The sequence below is a fragment of the Pipistrellus hanaki genome, assembly GCF_964339955.1.
Source record: "Pipistrellus hanaki genome assembly, chromosome: 10".
NCBI classification, from domain to species: Eukaryota; Metazoa; Chordata; class Mammalia; order Chiroptera; family Vespertilionidae; genus Pipistrellus; species Pipistrellus hanaki.
In genome coordinates this window covers 16734581-16754571 of record NC_140512.1, presented here as the reverse complement: position 1 = coordinate 16754571, position 19991 = coordinate 16734581, and the positions used below count along the sequence as shown (strand labels likewise).

General features: G+C 43.0%; 1 protein-coding gene across 3 annotated transcripts in view; it reads right to left on the bottom strand.

The window, feature by feature from the left end:
• SRPK2 (SRSF protein kinase 2) overlaps positions 1 to 19991 on the bottom strand; it is a 166049-nt gene that overhangs the window by 145448 nt on the left and 610 nt on the right. For all 3 annotated transcript variants that reach the window (XM_084897824.1, XM_084897825.1, XM_084897827.1), the window contains exon 2: positions 19847 to 19901. In XM_084897824.1, coding sequence (XP_084753950.1) covers positions 19847 to 19901 — 55 coding nt within the window. The remainder of the gene's footprint in view (positions 1 to 19846; positions 19902 to 19991) is intronic.

Below are 19991 nucleotides of genomic sequence, written 5' to 3'. Positions count from 1 at the left end.
TGGGTATTTTTTTAAGTATTAGTTTATTTTTATTAAGTTAAATACTACTACTTATTAACCAGGTGATTATTAAACTTATAATAAAACAAGGCAAAAAAATAATTCCCCAAGTAATTATTATTTGTAATAAACCAAATCACTTGGGTTTTGTTTTTTTTTAATATATTTTATTGATTTTTTTTTACAGAGAGGAAGGAGAGAGATAGAGAGCTAGAAATGTCGATGAGAGAGAAACATCAACCAGCTGCCTCTTGCACACCCCCTATCGGGGATGTGCCCGAAACCAACATACATGCCCTTGACCGGAATCGAACCTGGGACCTTTCAGTCCGCAGACCGATGCTCTACCACTGAGCCAAACCGGTTTCGGCTATCACTTGGGTTTTTAACTACAACTACAAATTACTCATCCAACTATCAAAACTAAATCACAGCTTTAAAATGAACTATAAAGATCATAAAAATAAAATCTGTCAACTTTTCAAGTTAAGCATATCTAAAGGACATCAACATTTTTATTTTAAGCTTGTTTATGACATACTATTTTTCCTGAAATGTTCTTAAAAATAAATTCAGATATTGATTTGTTGCCACCTACTGGTTAAAATCATATTTGCACATTATCATCTCATACAGTATCTAATATTTACTAGTTAACAGAAAATTGAGCAGGAAATCTTATTAATGCCCTGAATTTAAATTTTACTACACTACTTTGATAAATGCAGTTTTGGAGTTTTTAAGACTACATCATGAATTAATGATATTTTTACTTTTAACAAGATCCTACATAAAATTTTCCTTAGTAGTGGATTTTTTTTCAATAGATGGAGTTACACATATGTTAATATATATGCGATTTGATATGTATATTTTGTTGTAATTGACAACAAGCTTCAAAACTTCCTATGTCAAATTTTCTGAAGGTGTTAACATCATAGATATTTATTCTAAAAATGTCGAATTTCGTGCCAAAAAAAAAAAAAAGAGCATTTGCAGGAAGTTTTAATTCATTACTTTATCTTAAAGAAAAGTGCTGCTGAATACTTCAGGAAGCTTCTGGTGAACATGCTCCATCTCAAGATACTTGTGAACACTGATTTAAATGCTTTAAAAATGGTGATTTCAATGTGATAGACCAAGAACGTCCAGGTCAATCGAAAAAGTTAGGAGACCAACAGTCACAAGCATTATTGGATGAAGATTTGTTTTAAACTAAAGAACAACTTGCTGAAAGATTAAACATTGCTCAGCAAACAATTTCTGTCATTTATAAGCAACGGGAACGATTTTAAAGAAAGGAAAATGGGTGCCACATCAACTGAAAGAGAGACAAATGCAAAAACAAAAAGTCATCAGTAAAATGTTGCTTCAGGAGAATCCAAGATGGCTGCTCGGGTAGGCAACTAGCCGCAGCCGCACACAACAATTTTAATAAAATACAACTAAAATATAAAATGGACAATACCCAGAACTACAGGAAAGTCGACTGACTGGAAATCCTACAACGAGAAGCAAGGAGAAAACCAGAAGGAAGCGCGGAGGAGCTGTAAAAGCCCAAGGTACGGAGACACGTGGCGCGCGGAGAGGACGGAGCCGGAGAGGAGGGAGGCCGAGTGCCTGGCGGGCGTTCCCTAGCGGAAAGGAGATAAAACTCCGACTGTGCTGGGCCCCTGACTGCTCTGAACCCCAGTTCTGGGCCAGACCCCGGGGACCCAGGCTCAGCCATAGGGAGCTGGGCTGTAAGTCGGAACCCCGGGGAAGCGGAGAAAGGAGGTCCCGGAGGCGCGCACACTGCCCCCAGAGAAGGGACGGTCGGCTGTGCCGCGGGATTGCCCTGACGGGAAGGAGACTGGGGCTCCAGACTGCTCTGAACGCCACCTCCAACTCCACTTCCAACTGAACTGAACCCCAATACCGGGCTCATTGTGGGAGAGCATAGACTGTTTGGCAGCAGGCGAAAATCGAGGGCACCTTTCTCTCAGAGGCGCCGGCAGCGAGCACTGAAGGACCCGCATAGGGCGGGGCTGACGGAAGCCAAAGCTGCAGGCTCCACCCTGAAACCCCGTCCCATCTGTAACTGCGAAATGCGACAACAAAATAGATCACAAACGAAAGAAATGGAGGACAAAAAGCGTCTGGATATAGAGTTCAAATCTACGCTTATAAGGTTTTTCAAGAATTTCCTAGAAAAGATGGATAAGACCTATGAGGATATGAAAAGAGACCATCAAGAAATGATAAGGGAACAACAAGAAATAAAGAATACATTGTCTGAAATAAAACATATTTTACAGAGTCCTAAAAACAAAAGGGAAGATCGCAAGAATCAAGTCAAAGATTTGGAACATAAAGAGCCAGAAGACACTCCTCCACAGAAGCTAGAAGGCAAGAGAATCCAGAAAATTGAAGATAATGTAAGAAACCTCTGGGACAACTTCAAGCGAACCAACATCAGAATTATGGGGGTTCCAGAAGATGAGAGAGAGCAAGATATCGAAAACATACTGAAAGAAATAGTGACAGAAAACTTCCCCCACCTGGTGAAAGAATTTGACTTACAAGTCCAGGAAGCGCACAGAACTCCAAACAAAAGGAATCCAAAGAGGACCACACCGAGACACATCATTATTAAAATTCCAAGAGCAAAAGATAAAGAGAGAATATTAAAAGAAGCAAGAGCAAAGAAGGTAGTAACTTATAAAGGAGCACCTATACGATTGTCAGCTGACTTCTCAACAGAAACCATGCAGGCCAGAAGGGAATGGCAAGAAATATTCAAGGTGATGAATAGCAAGAACCTACAGCCAAAAATAAGCTACCCAGCAAAGCTATCACTCAGAATCGAAGGCCAGATAAAGAGCTTCACTAATAAAAAAAAGCTAAAGGAGTTCATCACCACCAAACCAGAATTATATGAATTGCTGAAGGGGGTTCTTTCAGAAGAAAAAGTAAACAAAGATAAAAATTATGAACAACAAATACGTAATTATCAACAAGTGAATCTAAAAACCAAGGAAATTAAAAAAATCTGATGAACAATATTAACTGTTGAATATAATAGAATCAGAGGTATGGAAGGGGAGTGAACTGACGATTCTTGGGGAAAAGGGGAGAGGGGGGCGTGGGAAGAGACTGAACATAAACTGTGCACCTATGGATGAGGACAATGGGGAGAGGGGAAAGGGCAGAGGGTGGGGTGGGAACCTGGTGGAGGAGAGCAATGGTGGGGGGGCGGGGGGAAGGAACATTTGTAATAATATGAAAAATAAAAACTTATTAAAAAAAAAAAAAAAAAAAAATGTTGCTTCAATGGGTTTTTTGCAGCAAATTGTGACTGGCGATGAAAAGTGGATTTATTTTGAGAATCCCAAATGCACAAAATCATGGTTTGATCCAGGTCAACCATCAATATCAACTGCAAGGCCAAATCGCTTCGGAAAGAAGACAATGCTCTGCATTTGGTGGGATCAGGAAGGTGTGGTGTATTATGAGCTTCTAAAACCAGGTAAAACCGTTAATACTGATTGCTACTGAAAACAAATAATCAATTTGAACCATGCTTTGATTGTGAAATGACCAGAATGTGCCAGAAGACACGGCAAAGTAATTTTGCTTCATGATAACACACTATCACACACTTCAAAACCAGTTAAAGACACATTAAAAGATATTGCCTGACGCCGAAACCGGTTTGGCTCAGTAGAGCATCGTCCCGGGTTCGATTCCGGTCAAGGGCATGTACCTTGATTGCGGGCACATCCCCAGTAAGGGGTGTGCAAGAGGCAGCTGATCAATGATTCTCTCTCATCAATGTTTCTAACTCTCTATCCCTCTCTCTTCCTCTCTGTAAAAAAAATCAATAAAATATATATCTATTTAAAAAAAGAGGGAAAAAAAGATATTGCCTGGGAAGTATTAACCCACCCGCCGTATTCACCAGACCTTGCTCCTTCAGATTACCACTTGTTCAGAGCAATGGTGCACGCACTTTCCGAGCAGCACTTCCAAACATACAAAGTAGAAAATTGGGTATCTAAATGGTTTGCCACAAAACAAGAAAAGTTCTACTGAGACAGTATCCACATATTACCTGAAAGATGGGGAAATGTACAGCTAGTGGTGGACATAACTTTGAATAAAGCACTTTTGATGTTTCTCTTGAAATTGTGTTTTCTTTGATTATAAAATCGCCGTTATTAACTGGTACACCTAGTATTGTAACTCCTTTAAAACTAAACTAAAATATCATAATTAGTGAGAAACAAATACTCAATTAAAATACTTTCAGAATACTGTTCTGTTTTTCTTCACAATTCAAGTATTTATATGTGCCAGTTTTCCAGAATATTGGGATTACAGAACTTAGAATACTGACATCTTTTTACAAAACAGAATTCAAAAAAAAAATCTATATATAACATTTGATTTTTGTTTTGTTTTGTTTTTTAATATATTTTTATTGATTTCAGAGAGATATAAACATCGATGAGAAAGAATCATCGATTGGCTTCCTCCTGCAAGCTCTTCTTCCCAACCTCCCCCAGCCACCACCCCACACTCCCCGTACCCCAACTAGGGATCCAGTCTACAGCGGGGCATGTCCTTGATCTGAATCAAACCAAGGACCCTTTAGTCCACTGGCTGACACTCTATCCTCTGAGCCACAAAATTTCAGTGCCTGTTTCTCATCTGTAAAATAAAAAGTGTTATCTGTTCGAATTCTTTGTTTTTTATTTTATAACAACAGTTTAAGCCAGATATAATTCATCTATTTAAAGTATACAACTCCCCCAGCCAGAGTGGCTCAGTGATTGAGCATCGATCTATGAACCAGGAGATCATGGTTCAATTCCTGGTCAGAGCACAGGCCCAGGTTGTGGACTCAATCCCCAACGTGGAGCACACAGGAGGCATCAATGATTCTCTGTCATCATTGATGTTTCTCTCCCTCTCCCTTCCCCTCTGAAATCAATAAAAATATTTTTAAAAGTATACAACTCATTAACTTTTAGTACATTCACAGAGTTGGGCAACCATTACCACAATTTTAGAATATTTGCATCATCCCAAAATGAACTCATATTAATCAACTATTACCTCCTACTTCCCTCCCCCCAGCCCTAGGTGCCACTACTCTACTTCCCATCCCTATGGATTTGCCTATTCTAGGCATTTCATATCAATGGAATAATATAATATGTTGTTGTTTATAACTGGCTTCTTTCATTTAGCACAATCTTTTCAAGGTACACCTGTGCTGTACCATGTAACAGGAGTTCATCCCTTTTTGTTGCTGAATAATATTCTGATATGTGGATACACTATGTTTAGTTTATCTCGTAATGATTTGATGGGCGTTTGGTTGTTTCCCCCAGGCCATTATGATTAATGCTGCTCTCTCAGTTTAAAGTAATAGAAAATTCAACTCAATCTGGTTTACACAAATAACTTAAAAAGTTCAGCATGTAGCCCTGGTTTTTGGCACAGTCAAGGTTTGAGCATCATCATCATCAAGACTATTTTCTGTTTCTTGGCTAGGCTCGGTTCTCTGTTCATTTTCAGGATCTGTGTAGTGACAAAATGCTTCTGAAATCTCCATTTCACATCTTCACAGTCAAGCCAATAGAAGCAAAAGCCTCTTCCAGAACCTCAAGCAAAAACGCTAGGATCAGCTCTGGTGAAACCTCTGTAGCCCACACGCAGCAAGTACTATCGGAAATAGGCTAGGCTCCACCCCTGGAAGTGAGGAAACAGGGAAGGACCCCACTGATGTGAACCAAAAATAAATAGGAGATAACCCCCATATAAAAAGAGGCCTCTTTCCAGTAAGATTTCAAACAACTGAAAATATAAAAAGCCCAATTCAAGAGTTGTTTTGAGAATTAATGATAATAAATGCATATTAAGCATTTAGTAGAATATTAGCTACTATATTAGCTCTTATTTGTATTAGATGAAGCACATGAAATTTGATGGAATTTAACTTTAAAGGGGGGGAAAAAAAACCTATCTATATATATTTATACTAGAGGCCCCGTGCATGAAATTCATGCATGGGTAGGTCCCTAGGCCTGGACTTCAATCAGGGCCAATGGGGCGTTCCTTTCCCCAGCTGACAGCTGCCAGCTGCCAGCTGGGGCCTTCCTTCGTTTTGCGCTGCCCCTGGTGATCAGTGCATGTCATAGCGAGCAATTGGTCTCCCAGTGGAACTCTTTAAGGGGACAATTTGCATACTGACAATGCCCCAGCAGCAACCTAACACATAGATTCCACAAGGAATCTGGCTCCCTCTTTTACTGGTGGGAGAGTCTGACCCTGCTGGCGGTTTTCAGCCTCTGGGTCACAAAGACCCACAGGTTGAGAACCGCTGCTGTAGAGCCTAAGATCATCGAAAAACACAGGTATTTAAATTACGATTCATAGCAGTAGCAAAATTACAGGTATGAAGTAGCAACAAAAATAATTTTATGGTTGGGGGTCACCACAACATGAGGAACTGTATTAAAGGGTCGCGGCATTGGGAAGGTTGAGAACCACTGCCCTAAGAGCAATATCAATCAGCCTTACCAAAGAATATGCAAAGATAATCAGACTTCAGAAAGATGGGAAACTATTACATCTTCTCTGGTAAGTTCAGAAAATAAAATAGCCTTTGCCGACACAAAGTAGAGTATAAAGTTACAAAGCTTACGATCCTCTAAAGGTAAACTTAATCCTCGAATGTCCCTTAACTTGATCGCAAAGACACTGCAAGTAGCAAGCGTCAGTGGAGCTAAGGGAAAGAGGAGAACAGTTCTGCTATTACTGTTATACCTGTTGGGTGCTGGTAACTATGTAAAGGATATTGAAAGCCTTAGCCTTAAAGCAACTAAAAATACTTGTGTGTGTGTGTGTGTGTGTGTGTGTGTGTGTGTGTGTTTATAAAGCTAAGACAAAACAGTTACTTCTTTTTTGTAAACTGTCTTACTGTATGCCAAAATTTTCTACATAAAGCAACTTCTATCCCACACTTACCATATATGCACGTAATAAAATAGTCCAGACTATGTGACATGTTAAGAGTAGTCTCCATTCAGAGTTACAGAATATATTTTCACTTTATTACTATATTTTTATTGACTTCAGAGAGGAAGGTAAAGGAACAGATAGAAACATCAATGATGAGAGAGAATCATTGATCAGTAGCCTCCTGCATGCCCCTTATTGGGGATGGAGCCCAAAATCTGGGCAGGTGTCCTTGACCAGAATTGAACCTAGGACCCATCAGTCCACAGGCCAATGCTCTATCCACTGAGCCAAAATGGCAAAGGTTTCACTTTTTTCTTTTGACAGTAAAGGGAAGAATTAAAAAAAATAAGGTTCTTGCCCTGACCGGTTTGGCTCAGTGGATAGAGCATTTCAGCATAGACTGAAAGGTCCCAGGTTCGATTCCGGGTAAGGGCATGTGCTTGGTTGCGGGCACATCCCCAGTAAGAGGTGTGCAGGAGGCAGCTGATAGATGTTTCTCTCTCATTGGTGTTTCCAACTCTCTATTCCTCTCCCTTTCTCTCTGTAAAAAATCAATAAAATATATCTTTTAAAAAAATAATAAGGTTCTTTAAAAGATAAAATAAGATTCTTGCCCTGGTTGGGTTTGCTCAGTGGCTAGAGCATCAGTCTGCTGACTGAAGGGTCCCGGGTTCGATTCCTGTCGGGGGAACATGCCTGGGTTGCAGGCTCAATCCCCAGTGAGGGGCGTGCAGGAGGTAGCCGAACAATGAGTCTCTCTCCTCATTGATATTTCTCTCTCTCTCTCTTTCTCCCTTCCTCTCAAAATAAAAATGTACAATAAATAAATAAATAAACAAACAAGTAAATAAATAAAGTTCTTGCAATAATCTCTTAGGGGCTCTGAATTTTATATTCTGCATCAAGCCCAGAATGGCTTATCTTTCTGCAGATTAGATGGTAGTTTCAAAGACTGAATCAGAATCCAGGACTCATAGCCAGCAGTAAGTTGGCTCGGGCACTAAACAGATAAGTGACTTTAATCAAGTAGCTTTACTTCTTCAGGCCCTCATTTCTCTCTCTGCTTTTTAAATAGGTTTTTATTGATTTTAGAGAGAGGAAGGGAAATAGATAACTATCAATGTGAGAGAGAAACATCTACCGATTACCCCCCAAAACACCCCAACTGAGGACAAAACCCACAACCTGGGCATGTGCCCTGACCAGGAACCAAACCAGCGCCTTTTGGTGCACAGGACAGCACTCGACCAACTGAGACCCAGCAGCCAGGCAGGCCTTCGTTTCTCTGTGACTGAAATTTCCCCACTGGCGGGTAAATGAAGGCCTAGAGGATTTTAGGTTGTATCCCTAAAGCTGTATCCAAGAAGCTGCCTTGGGAGAACGTAGGTCCGGTGAAGGGAAGGGCCACGCCCTCACCTGCCAATCTCCCAGAATGGAGCCACTTTTCCACTTTACATGTAACAGAGATTATGTAAATTTTTATTTTAAAACCACTCTGCTAATACAAAGTAAGGGTGAAAAACACTTTCTAGGTGCTCGCTCAAGTCCCTGCCATTTTATTGCATTTTCAGATCCATAGCCTTGTGCTGTACGTATCCTCTGTGAAAGATGTAGCCAATCTTACATTAATGCTGCAATTAATATTCAGTTGTACCCTATTTTATGATAAAATATACCATGCCTCCAAAAAAAAAAAAACTTTCAATGGAATATTATAGATAAAAATAATCAATTAAATAATCAAAAATAATCAATAGGATAAATCTCTAGGTAAGTGGCTGCAGCAGCTAGCCGGCAGCAGGAACAGCAGTTGCAACTTTGTTCCCGAGATGCCAAAAGCAATGACAGTACCAGAGCGCCAGGAATCTCCCCTAAGTGGACTGTCCATCTTTTATATCTCAATTAAACTTCTGCTCCCTGAGATTATAATGGTACCTGAGTTGCAGTCTCTTTTTACTCTCTCTCCCATACCCTGCCTAGTAAAAATGCAGAGTTCACACAATCTGTCCGGGGTCACATGGACTAAATTTCAGTAGTCCTGGGGATGCAGGCATCTGCACTCTTTGCTCAGCTAAGGTGAATAACAGTCTTGTGTTACAACATATCTAAGTTTAAAATGTTTTACAACCTCATCCTGATGTTCCCTTCTATCCTTGTCCTTTTAAGCCTCACATTCTAAGGCCCTGACTTGAGAATTATAATGCCTGAAAATATTTTCATTAATAATTTATACAAGAGTTAACTGAAATAAATGTATTCTGAAATCAATAACCCAATTATTAATTTTAAACTTATTAGCAAAGCAGTATGACTGCAAAGATATTCAATGTGGAACTGAATTCAAATACTGGAGGCAAAACATTACATATACATTTGGCAGGATTTATCTACCCTGTTTCCCCGAAAATAAGACAGTGTCTTATATTAATTTTTGCTCCCAAAGATGCGCTAGGTCTTATTTTCAGGGGATGTCTTATTTTTCCATGAAAAAGAATACAATAAATCTCCGTACACATTTATTGTTAAATGAAAATAAAGGAAATTTATTACCTGTATACGGTACGGTAGTACAGTGGTTGTCAACACAAACCAGACAAACTGTGAATTCTACAGTATCAAGAAGTTACTCATTTATTCAATGACAATCATGTCATCATCTTCTGGAACATCATCATAACAATCCAATTCCTGAATTTCCTAGTGAATTTCTTGTGACTCCATTTCTTTCAGAATCAGTGGACCAAATCTCTCATGTTTAGCCTAGGGGGGGTCTTATTTTCGGGGAGATGCCTTATATTTCACTCAGAAGGAAACCTGTAAGTACGTCTTATTTTCGGAGGATGTCTTATTTTCGGGGAAACATGGTAGTAAGGCTAAGAAAAAAATATAAAAGGTCAAATATGCCTAAATATAAGCCATAGTCTTTTCCAAAATTATCCCTCAAAAACGGAGTAATTTCCTTATATTCTAATCTTTACAAAGCGTTTATTATGATAGTCTGATCTCTCAATTATCTTACTTTTAACATAAGGCAAAAGAAATTATTAACTGTTGAATATAATAGAATCAGAGGTATGGAAGGGGAGTGAACTGACGATTCTTGGGGAAAAGGGGAGAGGGGGGCGTGGGAAGAGACTGAACATAAACTGTGCACCTATGGATGAGGACAATGGGGAGAGGGGAAAGGGCAGAGGGTGGGGTGGGAACCTGGTGGAGGAGAGCAATGGTGGGGGAGGGGGGGAAGGAACATTTGTAATAATATGAAAAATAAAAACTTATTAAAAAAAAAAAAAAAAAGAAATTATTTAAGAGAAGAGGAAATGAATAATCAATAAAGCTAGTCCTGATGACAGATGGTCAGAAATGTGACCTATGTAATGGGAAAGAGAAAGGACACTCCTAGAGGAGCATGGCCCAGAGAAGTCCTGGTCAGGCTGAGAAAAGAGGGAAGAAGGGATGAAATGTTCTTCATTGACTGAGAACTGTTTGCAGGTACTGTCTGAAGTCAATACTAATTAGACTTCAAGCCAACTAAATCAATTTCAAAGGAGGCAAATTAATCCAACACATTTATGGGATTATTCCTCAAGGTGTGACCTCATTAAGGCTGTACACAGAGCCTTTTTTTTTTTAATTGCTTTAGCCCGGCTGGTGTGGCTCAGTGGCTGAGATGAACCAGGAGATCATGGTTTGATTCCCAGTCAGGGCACATGCCCAGGTTGTAGGCTCAATCCCCAGGACATTCAGGAAGCAGCTGATCAATGATTCTCTCTCATCACTGATGTTTCTCTCTCTCTTTCTCCCACTCTCTTCCTCTCTGAATCAATAAAAATATATTTTAAAAATTGCCTTTAAAAGTAAGTAAAGCCCTAGCTGATTTGGCTCAGTGGATAGAGTTGTCCTGCGGACTTGAAGGGTTCCAGTTTCAACTGCAACAGAGGGCACAAGCCCTAGTTGTGGGCTCAATCCCCAGAAGGGGGCCTGCAAGAGTCAACCAATCAATGAATCTCTCTCATTGAAATTTCTATCCTCTCCCTCTCCCTTCCTCTCTGAATTCAATAAAAATATTTTTTAAAAGTGAGCGAATCATTAAATTGTGATAATAAATATAATTCCATATAACAAGTGGGGATAACATCCCATTGTTTTTGCAAACTATTAGTTATAGCTTGGACAAAATATCAAATATAGATTCAAAAATAAAGTATCTCAGCTGAAACCAGTTTGGCTCCGTGGACAGAGCATCGATCGGCCTGTGAACTGAAGGGTCCCAGGTTCAATTCCGGTCAAGGGCATGTACCTTGGTTGCCAGCACATCCCCAGTGGGGGGTGTGCAAGAAGCAACTGATCAATGTTTCTCTCTCATCTATGTTTCTAACTGTCTATTTCTTTCCCTTCCTCTCTGTTAAAAAAAAAAAAAAAAAAAAATCAATAAAAATATTTTTTAAAAAAAATAAAATAAAGTATCTCAGTTTAGACTAAAATAAATATCATGTATACTCTGTACTATCTTCACAGCTTTTCCATAAATTGAAAATTGTTCTTAAAAATTAAATTCTGGCCCTGACTAGTTTGACTCAGTGGATAAAGCATCGGCCTGCAAACTAAAAGGTCCCAGGTTCGATTCCGGGCAAGGGCATGTGCCTTTGTTGTAGGCACATCCCCAGAGGGAGGTGTGCAGGAGAGGCAGCTGATCAATGTTTCTCTCTCATTGATGTTCCAAACTCTGTCCCTCTCCCTTCCTCTCTGTAAAAAAAAAAAAAGAAAAAAAAATCAGTAAAAAAAAATTTTTTTTAATTTATATTCTGCCGAAACTGGTTTGGCTCAGTGGATAGAGCATCAGCCTGTGGACTGAAAGGCCCCAGGTTCGATTCCGGTCAAGGGCATGTACCTTGGTTGTGAGCACATCCCCAATGGAGGTGTACAGGAGGCAGCTGATCGATGATTCTTTCTCATCGATGTTTCTAACTCTATATTCCTCTCTCTTCCTCTCTGTAAAAAATCAATAAAATATATATATTTTAAAAAAATTTAAACTCTGAGAAAGATAAATATCACATGATCTCACTCACTTATAGGATATAATGAACAACATAAACTGATGAACAAAAATAGATCCAGAGACAGAGAAACATTGATCAGACCATCAAATCTAAGAGGGAAGGTAGGGAGGGTGGAGGTAAGGGGGAGAGATCAACCAAAGGACTTGTATGCATGCATATAAGCCTAACCAATGGACACAGACAACAGGGGGGTGAGGGCATGAAGGGGGTATAGGGGAGGTATTGGGAGAATAAGGACACATATGTAACACCGTAATCAATAAAGAAATTTTAAAAAACAAACAAAAAAATTTAAATTCTTAAAGAGATCAGATTTGTGGTTACCAGAGATGGGGAAGGGGAAATTGGAGGAGGTGGTCAAAAGGAACAAGCTAGAGATGTAATGTACATGATGTATACTGCTATATGATTCATAGGAAAATTGTTAAGAGAGAAGTAGATAGATCCTGAGTTCTCATCACAAGGAGAAATTTTTCTTTTCTTTTTTATTTTACTGTATCTATATAGCACGACAAATTTTAATTAAATCTACTGTGGGAATCGTTTCACAGTATATGTAAATCAAACCATCATGCTGTATATCTTAAACTTATAGTGATGTCAATTTTTTCTCTATAAAACTGGGGAAAAATAGCTTTTAAAAAAACATATATCATGTGCTCCGGAAAACTATTAACTGACTCAAAAAGCATTATTAACATGTTTAAAACTTTATTTTTATAAACAAACAAAGCAGAGAAGATAGTAGTGAATCCCCAATTACTCAGATACTGCAATTTCAAGATTTTGATAACTTGTTTCCATTTCATTGGGGTATGAGACAAATAAAATTACATAAATTTAAAGTGTATAACATGCCCTAACCGGTTTGGCTCAGTGGATAGAGCATCAGCCTGTGGACTGAAGTGTCCCAGGTTAGATTCTGGCCAAGAGCATGTACCTTGGTTGTGGGCACATAACCAGTGTGCAGGAGGCAGCTGATCAATGTTTCTCTCTCTCATTGATGTTTCTAATTCTCTAGCTCTCTCCCTTCCTCTCTGTAAAAAAAATCAATAAAATAGCCGAGACCGGTTTGGCTCAATGGATAGAGTGTCGGCTTGGGGACTGAGGGGACCCGGATTCGATTCTGATCAAGGGCATATCCCCAGTAGGGGGTGTGCAAGAGGCAACTGATCGATGACTCTCTCTCATCAATGTTTCTGGCTCTCTATCTCTCTCCCTTGCTCTCTGTACAAAATCAATAAAATATATATTTTTTTAAAAAAAATCAATAAAATATATTTTTTTTAAAAATCAATAAAATATATTTTAAAAATAAAATAAAGTGTATAACATGCCCTGGCCAGTATAACTCGGTTGGACATCGTCCCGGGTACCTAAGGTTGTTGGTTCGATTCCAGCTCCGGGCAGATGCTTCAGCTACGAACACTGGCAGCCACAAAACACCTCCAAGGGCCCGACCAGAGATCATTAGCTTTTCCCAAACCTGCTCTGCATTCCCTGTCTTCAGGAATGATGGCAACACACTCCACAAGTGTAGCTAATTCAGAAATCTGGGATCTATCATACACCCTTTTCCACTCTACTCCCACGTGAAATTAGAAACTAAATCCTGTGATTTTACTCCCTTAATAACCATCAGTCTCATGAAGCCTCCTAATGATCTGGCTTTTCTAAAAACCTCCATCTGCCTCTTAATAGGCCCCAGGCCCTGAAGACCTCCTCACTGTGCCATTCACTGCTCTCCACACCCAGCACCCCCACCTCACCGGCCTGCTTGACCTTCCAGGGAAAAGCACGCCGTTTTACACCTCCACTGCAGTGCTGCTTCTGCCGGAAGGCCCTCACCCTGCCCGCTCTATTTGACAAATCCTCCTGGCTCTCCAAGATCTAGTTTAACAGAACTCTGTGGATCTACTAAAAACTATTGAATTGTACATAGATTAATTGTATGGTCTGTAAATTATATGTCAATAAAACTATCATAACTATAAGAAAAGTCTTACAACCCAGTATGTTTTTTAAATGGACACTTCACAAATAGGAAATTCAAATGACCAATAAACTGATGAAAATGAGCCCTGTTTATAGCTCAGTAGTTAGAGCATCGGCCTATACACTAGAGGTTCTCAAGTGTGACAGATGTGGATCTTCCCTGGGACCTTCCCCAAAATCTCCACCCTTAAAACCCTTAGGATTAAGGACCCAGTGCAGAGAGCGTACCCCTGCCTTTCTCTCTCTCTTCCCCTCCCTTTCCCCACTTCCCACGGCCCAGGAACTTTACCATTAGCTTCCTCACTCCCAAGCTCCCAGGGCCTTCCTTCCCAAAGGCCCTTCCTTAACCTCTAGAACTAGTTTGCTAAGCCCTTTTCATCTAGGAATTATGGTCTCAACTCTGTGATTTACCAGTAAACGTTCTTTTAATATATATATACATATATGTGCATATATATATATATATATATCCTACCTAATAAGGTATGCAAATTAACCATCACTCAGCTACACAAGCCACGCCCACCAGCCCATCAGATCAAGTATGCAAATTAGCCCCAACAAAGATGGCTGCAGCCACACAGAGCAGAAGAGAGGCTAAGGTTGCCCCCCCCCCCCCCATAGAGGAAGCCAAGCTTCTGCAGCCCTGGCCAGCACTTAAGGCTACAAAGTTTCAATTATAGAAGGTAAACAAATCCCAACAGAAATGGCTGCCACTGGAGCGAGCAGGAGGCTTGGCTCTGCTCCAGGCTACAAAGTTTCAATTGTAGAAGTTAAATAAATTCCAGACACCAGGGCCTCCACTTGGGTCCCCAGGAGGCGTGGCCGGCCTGCAAACTACTACAGGCCCCTCGCCCAGGCCGCCCCATGCCCCAAAGGAACCCCCACCCTGATCCTGAACACCCTTCAGAGCAAATCAGCCAACCCCCTCCCCCAATGCACCAGGCCTCTATCTTATCTAATAAAAGAGTAATATACAGATTGACCATCACTCCAACACACAAGATGGCTGCTCCATGTGGTTAAAGATCCTGCCCCATGTGGACACAAGATGGCCACCACAAGATGGCCAGCAGGGGAGGGCAGTTGGGAGGGACGAGGCCTGCAAGGGAGAGCAGTTGGGACGATCAGGCAAGCAGGGGAGGGCAGTTGGGAGGCACCAGGCCTGCAAGGAAGGGCAGTTGAAGGTGATCAACCCTGCAGGGGAGGGCAGTTAGGGGTGATCAGACCTGCAGGGGAGGGCAGTTGGGGGCAAACAGGCTGGCAGGGGAGTAGTAAGGGGTGATAAGGCTGGCAGACGAAGCAGTTAGGGGCAATCAGGAAGGCAGGCAGACGAGCAGTTTGTAGCCAGCATCCCGGATTGTGAGAGGGATGTCCCAGATTGGAGAGGGTTCAGGCTGGGCTAGGAACACCCGCCCCACCCCCACCCCATGCACCAATTTCATGCACCAGGCCTCTAAAAAGAAAAAAGCAACCATTACAACTGGACTACCAGATGACCAGATGGTAGCTATGACATGCACTGACCACCAGGGGACAGACACTCAAACACAGAAGCTGCCCCTCGTGGTCAGTGCATCCCCACAGCCAACCTCCTGTGACCAGCCAACCTCCCACAATCTCTCCTCCTGGACAGCGGCCCGATCGGCTCCAATCACCAGCCAGGCCGAGGGACCCCACCTGTGCATTAATTTGTGCCCCGGGCCTCTGGTATATCTGTATCTGTCCAAATATTTTTCCCTCTTTCCAGGCAATTCAAATTAGACACCTCAAGGAGTCTCCAGCCCTTGTATATGGACTTCCTGAAGGAAATGCAACAGTTCAATATGGTTTTTAAAACCATTTTGTATTTCAATAGAAGAGAAAAAAAATAAAGCTATTTTATTAAAATAAGACTAATGCTAAAATCAAACAAGGTCTCTTCCTAAAGCCTTCCCTTTCCAATCAAAGTCTTACAGTACTCATCACATGTCCCGCAAGTTGGTCGACCAGGCAATCTCTCCTACTTGCCAGTTAGTAGTTTTGCTTATCTTAATCTTCCTAGCATCCAACACATTGCCTAGCAATAGCTTATCTGCTTTATATGTGTTTGTTGTGCTGAACTCCATTGCTGATAGCACAAATGTTTGTTGAATAAACAAATGTGTTAATAAAACAACAAGTCAAAAGTAAGTGACTACCTTCCGAGGGAGGCATTTCCGAGTCACTGGCTAGTGATCTTGAGTTGATACTATAGGAACAGTTGATGCTTACCTAATATGCCTATCAGCTGGTACCACAGCATTCCTAAATTGTTGCATCTGTGATTCACTGTCCCAGTGGCACCTGAAGCCCTTTCCACCACCTTTCCCCTCCAGGGCCACTCAATGCACCCTGATCCAAGTCACCATGGTCTCCCAAGACTAATTGGCCAGCTCCTCTTCCCTACTTCTCCCCTGCTTGCCCCTCCACAATCCATTCTCCCAGTGGCCAACAAGGCCAGACCCACCCTGACCAAGTGGCTCAGTTGACTGAGTGTGTCCTATACAAACAGTCAGAGCACATTACGTGGGTTGTGGGTCCGATCCTCAGCCAGGAAGCAACAGGAGGCAACCAATCAATGTTTCTCTCTCACATGTCTTTCACCTCCCCTGTCTCTCTTCTCCTCATCCTCACCCCCCGCCCCCAATCCTTTTCCTTCTCCCTCCAAAATCAATAAAAACATATTCTCGATACCTGGCCACTGAAAGATGGTCAGTTTAATTCCCAGTCAGGGCAAATGCCCCTGTTGCAGGCTCGAACCTGGGCAGGAGGGAGTACTGGAGGCAGCCAATCAATGTTTCTCTCCCTCGCCCTTCCTCTCTCTCTAAAAATCAATTAAAAATCTTTTTAAAAAATTTTAAAGGCCAGCCCCCCCCCCCTCACCATCTTCTTCAACAGCTCCCAGCCACCTGACCTTCAGGTCCCTCCAACAGTCCTCGCCCAGTCCTCCCTCAGGCCTCTGCCACACTCCCATCTCCTCCTCCTAAGTCTAGCTTTGGTTCAAATGTCACTTCCTCAAACAGCTGTGTGTGGACTCTAGTCCCAGGCTGCCTTGACTCAACTTAGCAGCTGGGCATGTTACTTACTCATGCTGTGTCCCCATTTCCTTGTCTGCAAAACGGTGATAACAATGTCTACCTCACCAGGTTATCACAAGGAATAAATACATGTAAAGTCATCAGCACGATGACTGTAGTGTTCAAATGTCATCACTGTGACTTAAGGCACCCCCATCTTCATTTTCTCCCGATGCCTTAGCACTACCTGAAACTGGCATTTTTATTTGGCATCTCCTTTGGGGGTCTCCCCCAACCTCCACAGAAGTGGAGCTTTGTTCGTCTTACTCAAAGCTCTACCACCACCTCCTAGGAAAGGCAGGTAAATACTGTTGAACACATGCATAATTATATGAAGCATTCCTTTAAAATAATGTCTTGAACCAAAGAATTAAGTTAAAAATGACATTGCTTTTATGTAACTGGGCTGATCTACTCTTGCTAATTACCTGCAGATCAACCAGTTCTTTTAGGCATTGGCTGAGGTTTGTTTGTTTTTAAACATTTTGGAGTTATTTTGTCATATATATTAATATATTCTGTTGCTTTTTTACAGAGAGGAAGGGAGAGGGATAGAGAGTTAGAAACATTAATCAGCTACCTCCCCCCTCCCTTCAGGGGATGTGCCCACAACCAAGGTACATGGCCTTGACAGGGATCCAACCTGGGACCATTCAGTCCGCAGGCTGCCCAAACCAGTTAGGGCAGGCTAGGGGGTTTTGCCCTCAAGTCTTAACACGTAAATATAATAGACAGTGGAAGAAACTGATTAATCTGTGACAGTGATAATTCTTTATAAACACACCACATAAATCCAAACTGAAGTACACCAACAAAGGCTCCTGGCCATTAGGAAAGTCATACCTTTAGTATGAAAATATGAAACATACACTTTCTTACTTTGCTTTTTCACATGTATGCATATATACAAAACACACATAATACTTACATTTGCATATATACATACACATAAATACATGTATCTACTGAAACATACACATTCATTCGGAGCCACCCTCCAACTGCAGGGTATGCTTTTTTCCTTTTCACATTTCTGAACATAGTGGACTTTGGGGAAATAAAAGCTGTGATTAAAACCTAATACTCAAGCCGAAACCGGTTTGGCTCAAGGCATAGAGTGTCGGCTTAGGGACTGAAAGGTCCCGGGTTTGATTCCGATCAAGGGCATGTACCTTGATTGCCGGCACATCCCCAGTAGGGGGTGTGCAAGAGGCAGCTGATCGATGACTCTCATCGATGTTTCTAACTCTCTATCTCTCTCCCTTCCTCTCTGTACAAAATCAATAAAATATATTTAAAAAAAAAAAAAAAAAAAAAAACCAATACTCAGGATCCTAACCATTACTGTTCTCCTTATTGTTTAAACTTTCACATTGTTCACCAAAGGAAATACCAAATTTGAGGTTCTGATTGACTTGAAAGCTAACAATAAAAATAAAAAAAAAATCTAAAACTACCAAATATTCCATTCCCTCCCCCCCCCTCCAGATTTTTTTTAAAAAGCATTAGGTCGATATCACATCTTGTGAAATCCTGAACTTAATTACAAATTGTATTCCATTCTGAATGGGTAAAAATCTTTGTCATGATATACAGTTTTCATAGATGCTACCAGTTGAGTATGCAATTTCCTAGACAGAGACCAAGGTGAACAGGACAGAAGCAAGCCTAGAAATTACAAATGTTGGGGGGCGGCGGGGGGGGGGGGATATAGCCCCCGGGAAGGAAACATCAGAAAGGTAGGTGATCGTGGACTACCACTCCCCGTAGTACCAAGGGAACAAGCAAAGTCCCAAAGCTAAGGAGGAGATGTGTACAGCGCTGGCTGATTTTTTTTTAAATTAAGAAAAAAATAAAAAAAGAGAAAGGTGGTGGCGCTCTGCGGTCTCGGAGCGGCTCTCCAGGAAAGGCTTCTGGCTCCCGCTCCCAGGCTGCAGGGGCCGGCCGCCGGCCCCGTGTCACTATCACTCCCCACGCGCGGGCTCCGGCTCCGGGCTCCGGGCTGCGGGCACCGGGCTCCGGGCAGCGGGCACCGGGCACCGGGCACCGGGCTCCGGGCTCCGGGAGCCGCCGGCGCACACGCCCACCGCTCCCGCGCGGCGCGCACGCTTGGCTCCGGCGCAAAGTTTCCAACTCGAACCCGAGAGCCGGGACGCACGGGTCTGGGCGCTGAGCCGGCGCCGGGCACACGCCCGCGGCCAGCCTCCGAGCCCACCGGCCCCGGTTCTCCGCGGAGGGGCACGGGCGGCGGCACGCACACGCACTCCTCACCCCCGGCCCCCGCGGCCAGGTGCGAGCGGCGGGGCAGCCTCCCCGCGCCCGGCGTGCGGAGCCCGGCGCCGGCGCCCCTCCGGGACGGGCCCGCGACCCCAGGGCCAGCTCCGCGCGCAGGGGCGGCGCGCGCGCCCCGCGCCTCCTCCCCGGCGGCCGGGGACCCCGGATCGCGGGGGGCCGGGGCCCGGGGCAGCTCGCCGGCCGGTCGGTCGGTCGGCCGGCCGCGGGCTGGCGCGCGCCCCTCCCCCGAGAGCCGCCCCTCCCCCCGGCCGGCGCGCAGGCGGCGAGCGCCGGTCCCCGGGGACCAGCCCGCCCGCCCGCCGGCCCGGGAATTCGGGCAACTTCCCCGGCGGGGTCCCGAGCGGCCCGGCCCGGGCTCCGGGCGGGGACCCAGGGCGGACTCACTTTTTCGGATGTTTCTCTCTCTTCGGCCTCCGCTTTCGGGCCTGAATGGCCAGCACTGGGGAGAGAGGAGGAGACACACACATTAACGGTCGGGCCGGCCTGCGGGGCCGCGTGGCCGGGACGGGGCCCGCCGCGGGCTGCCACC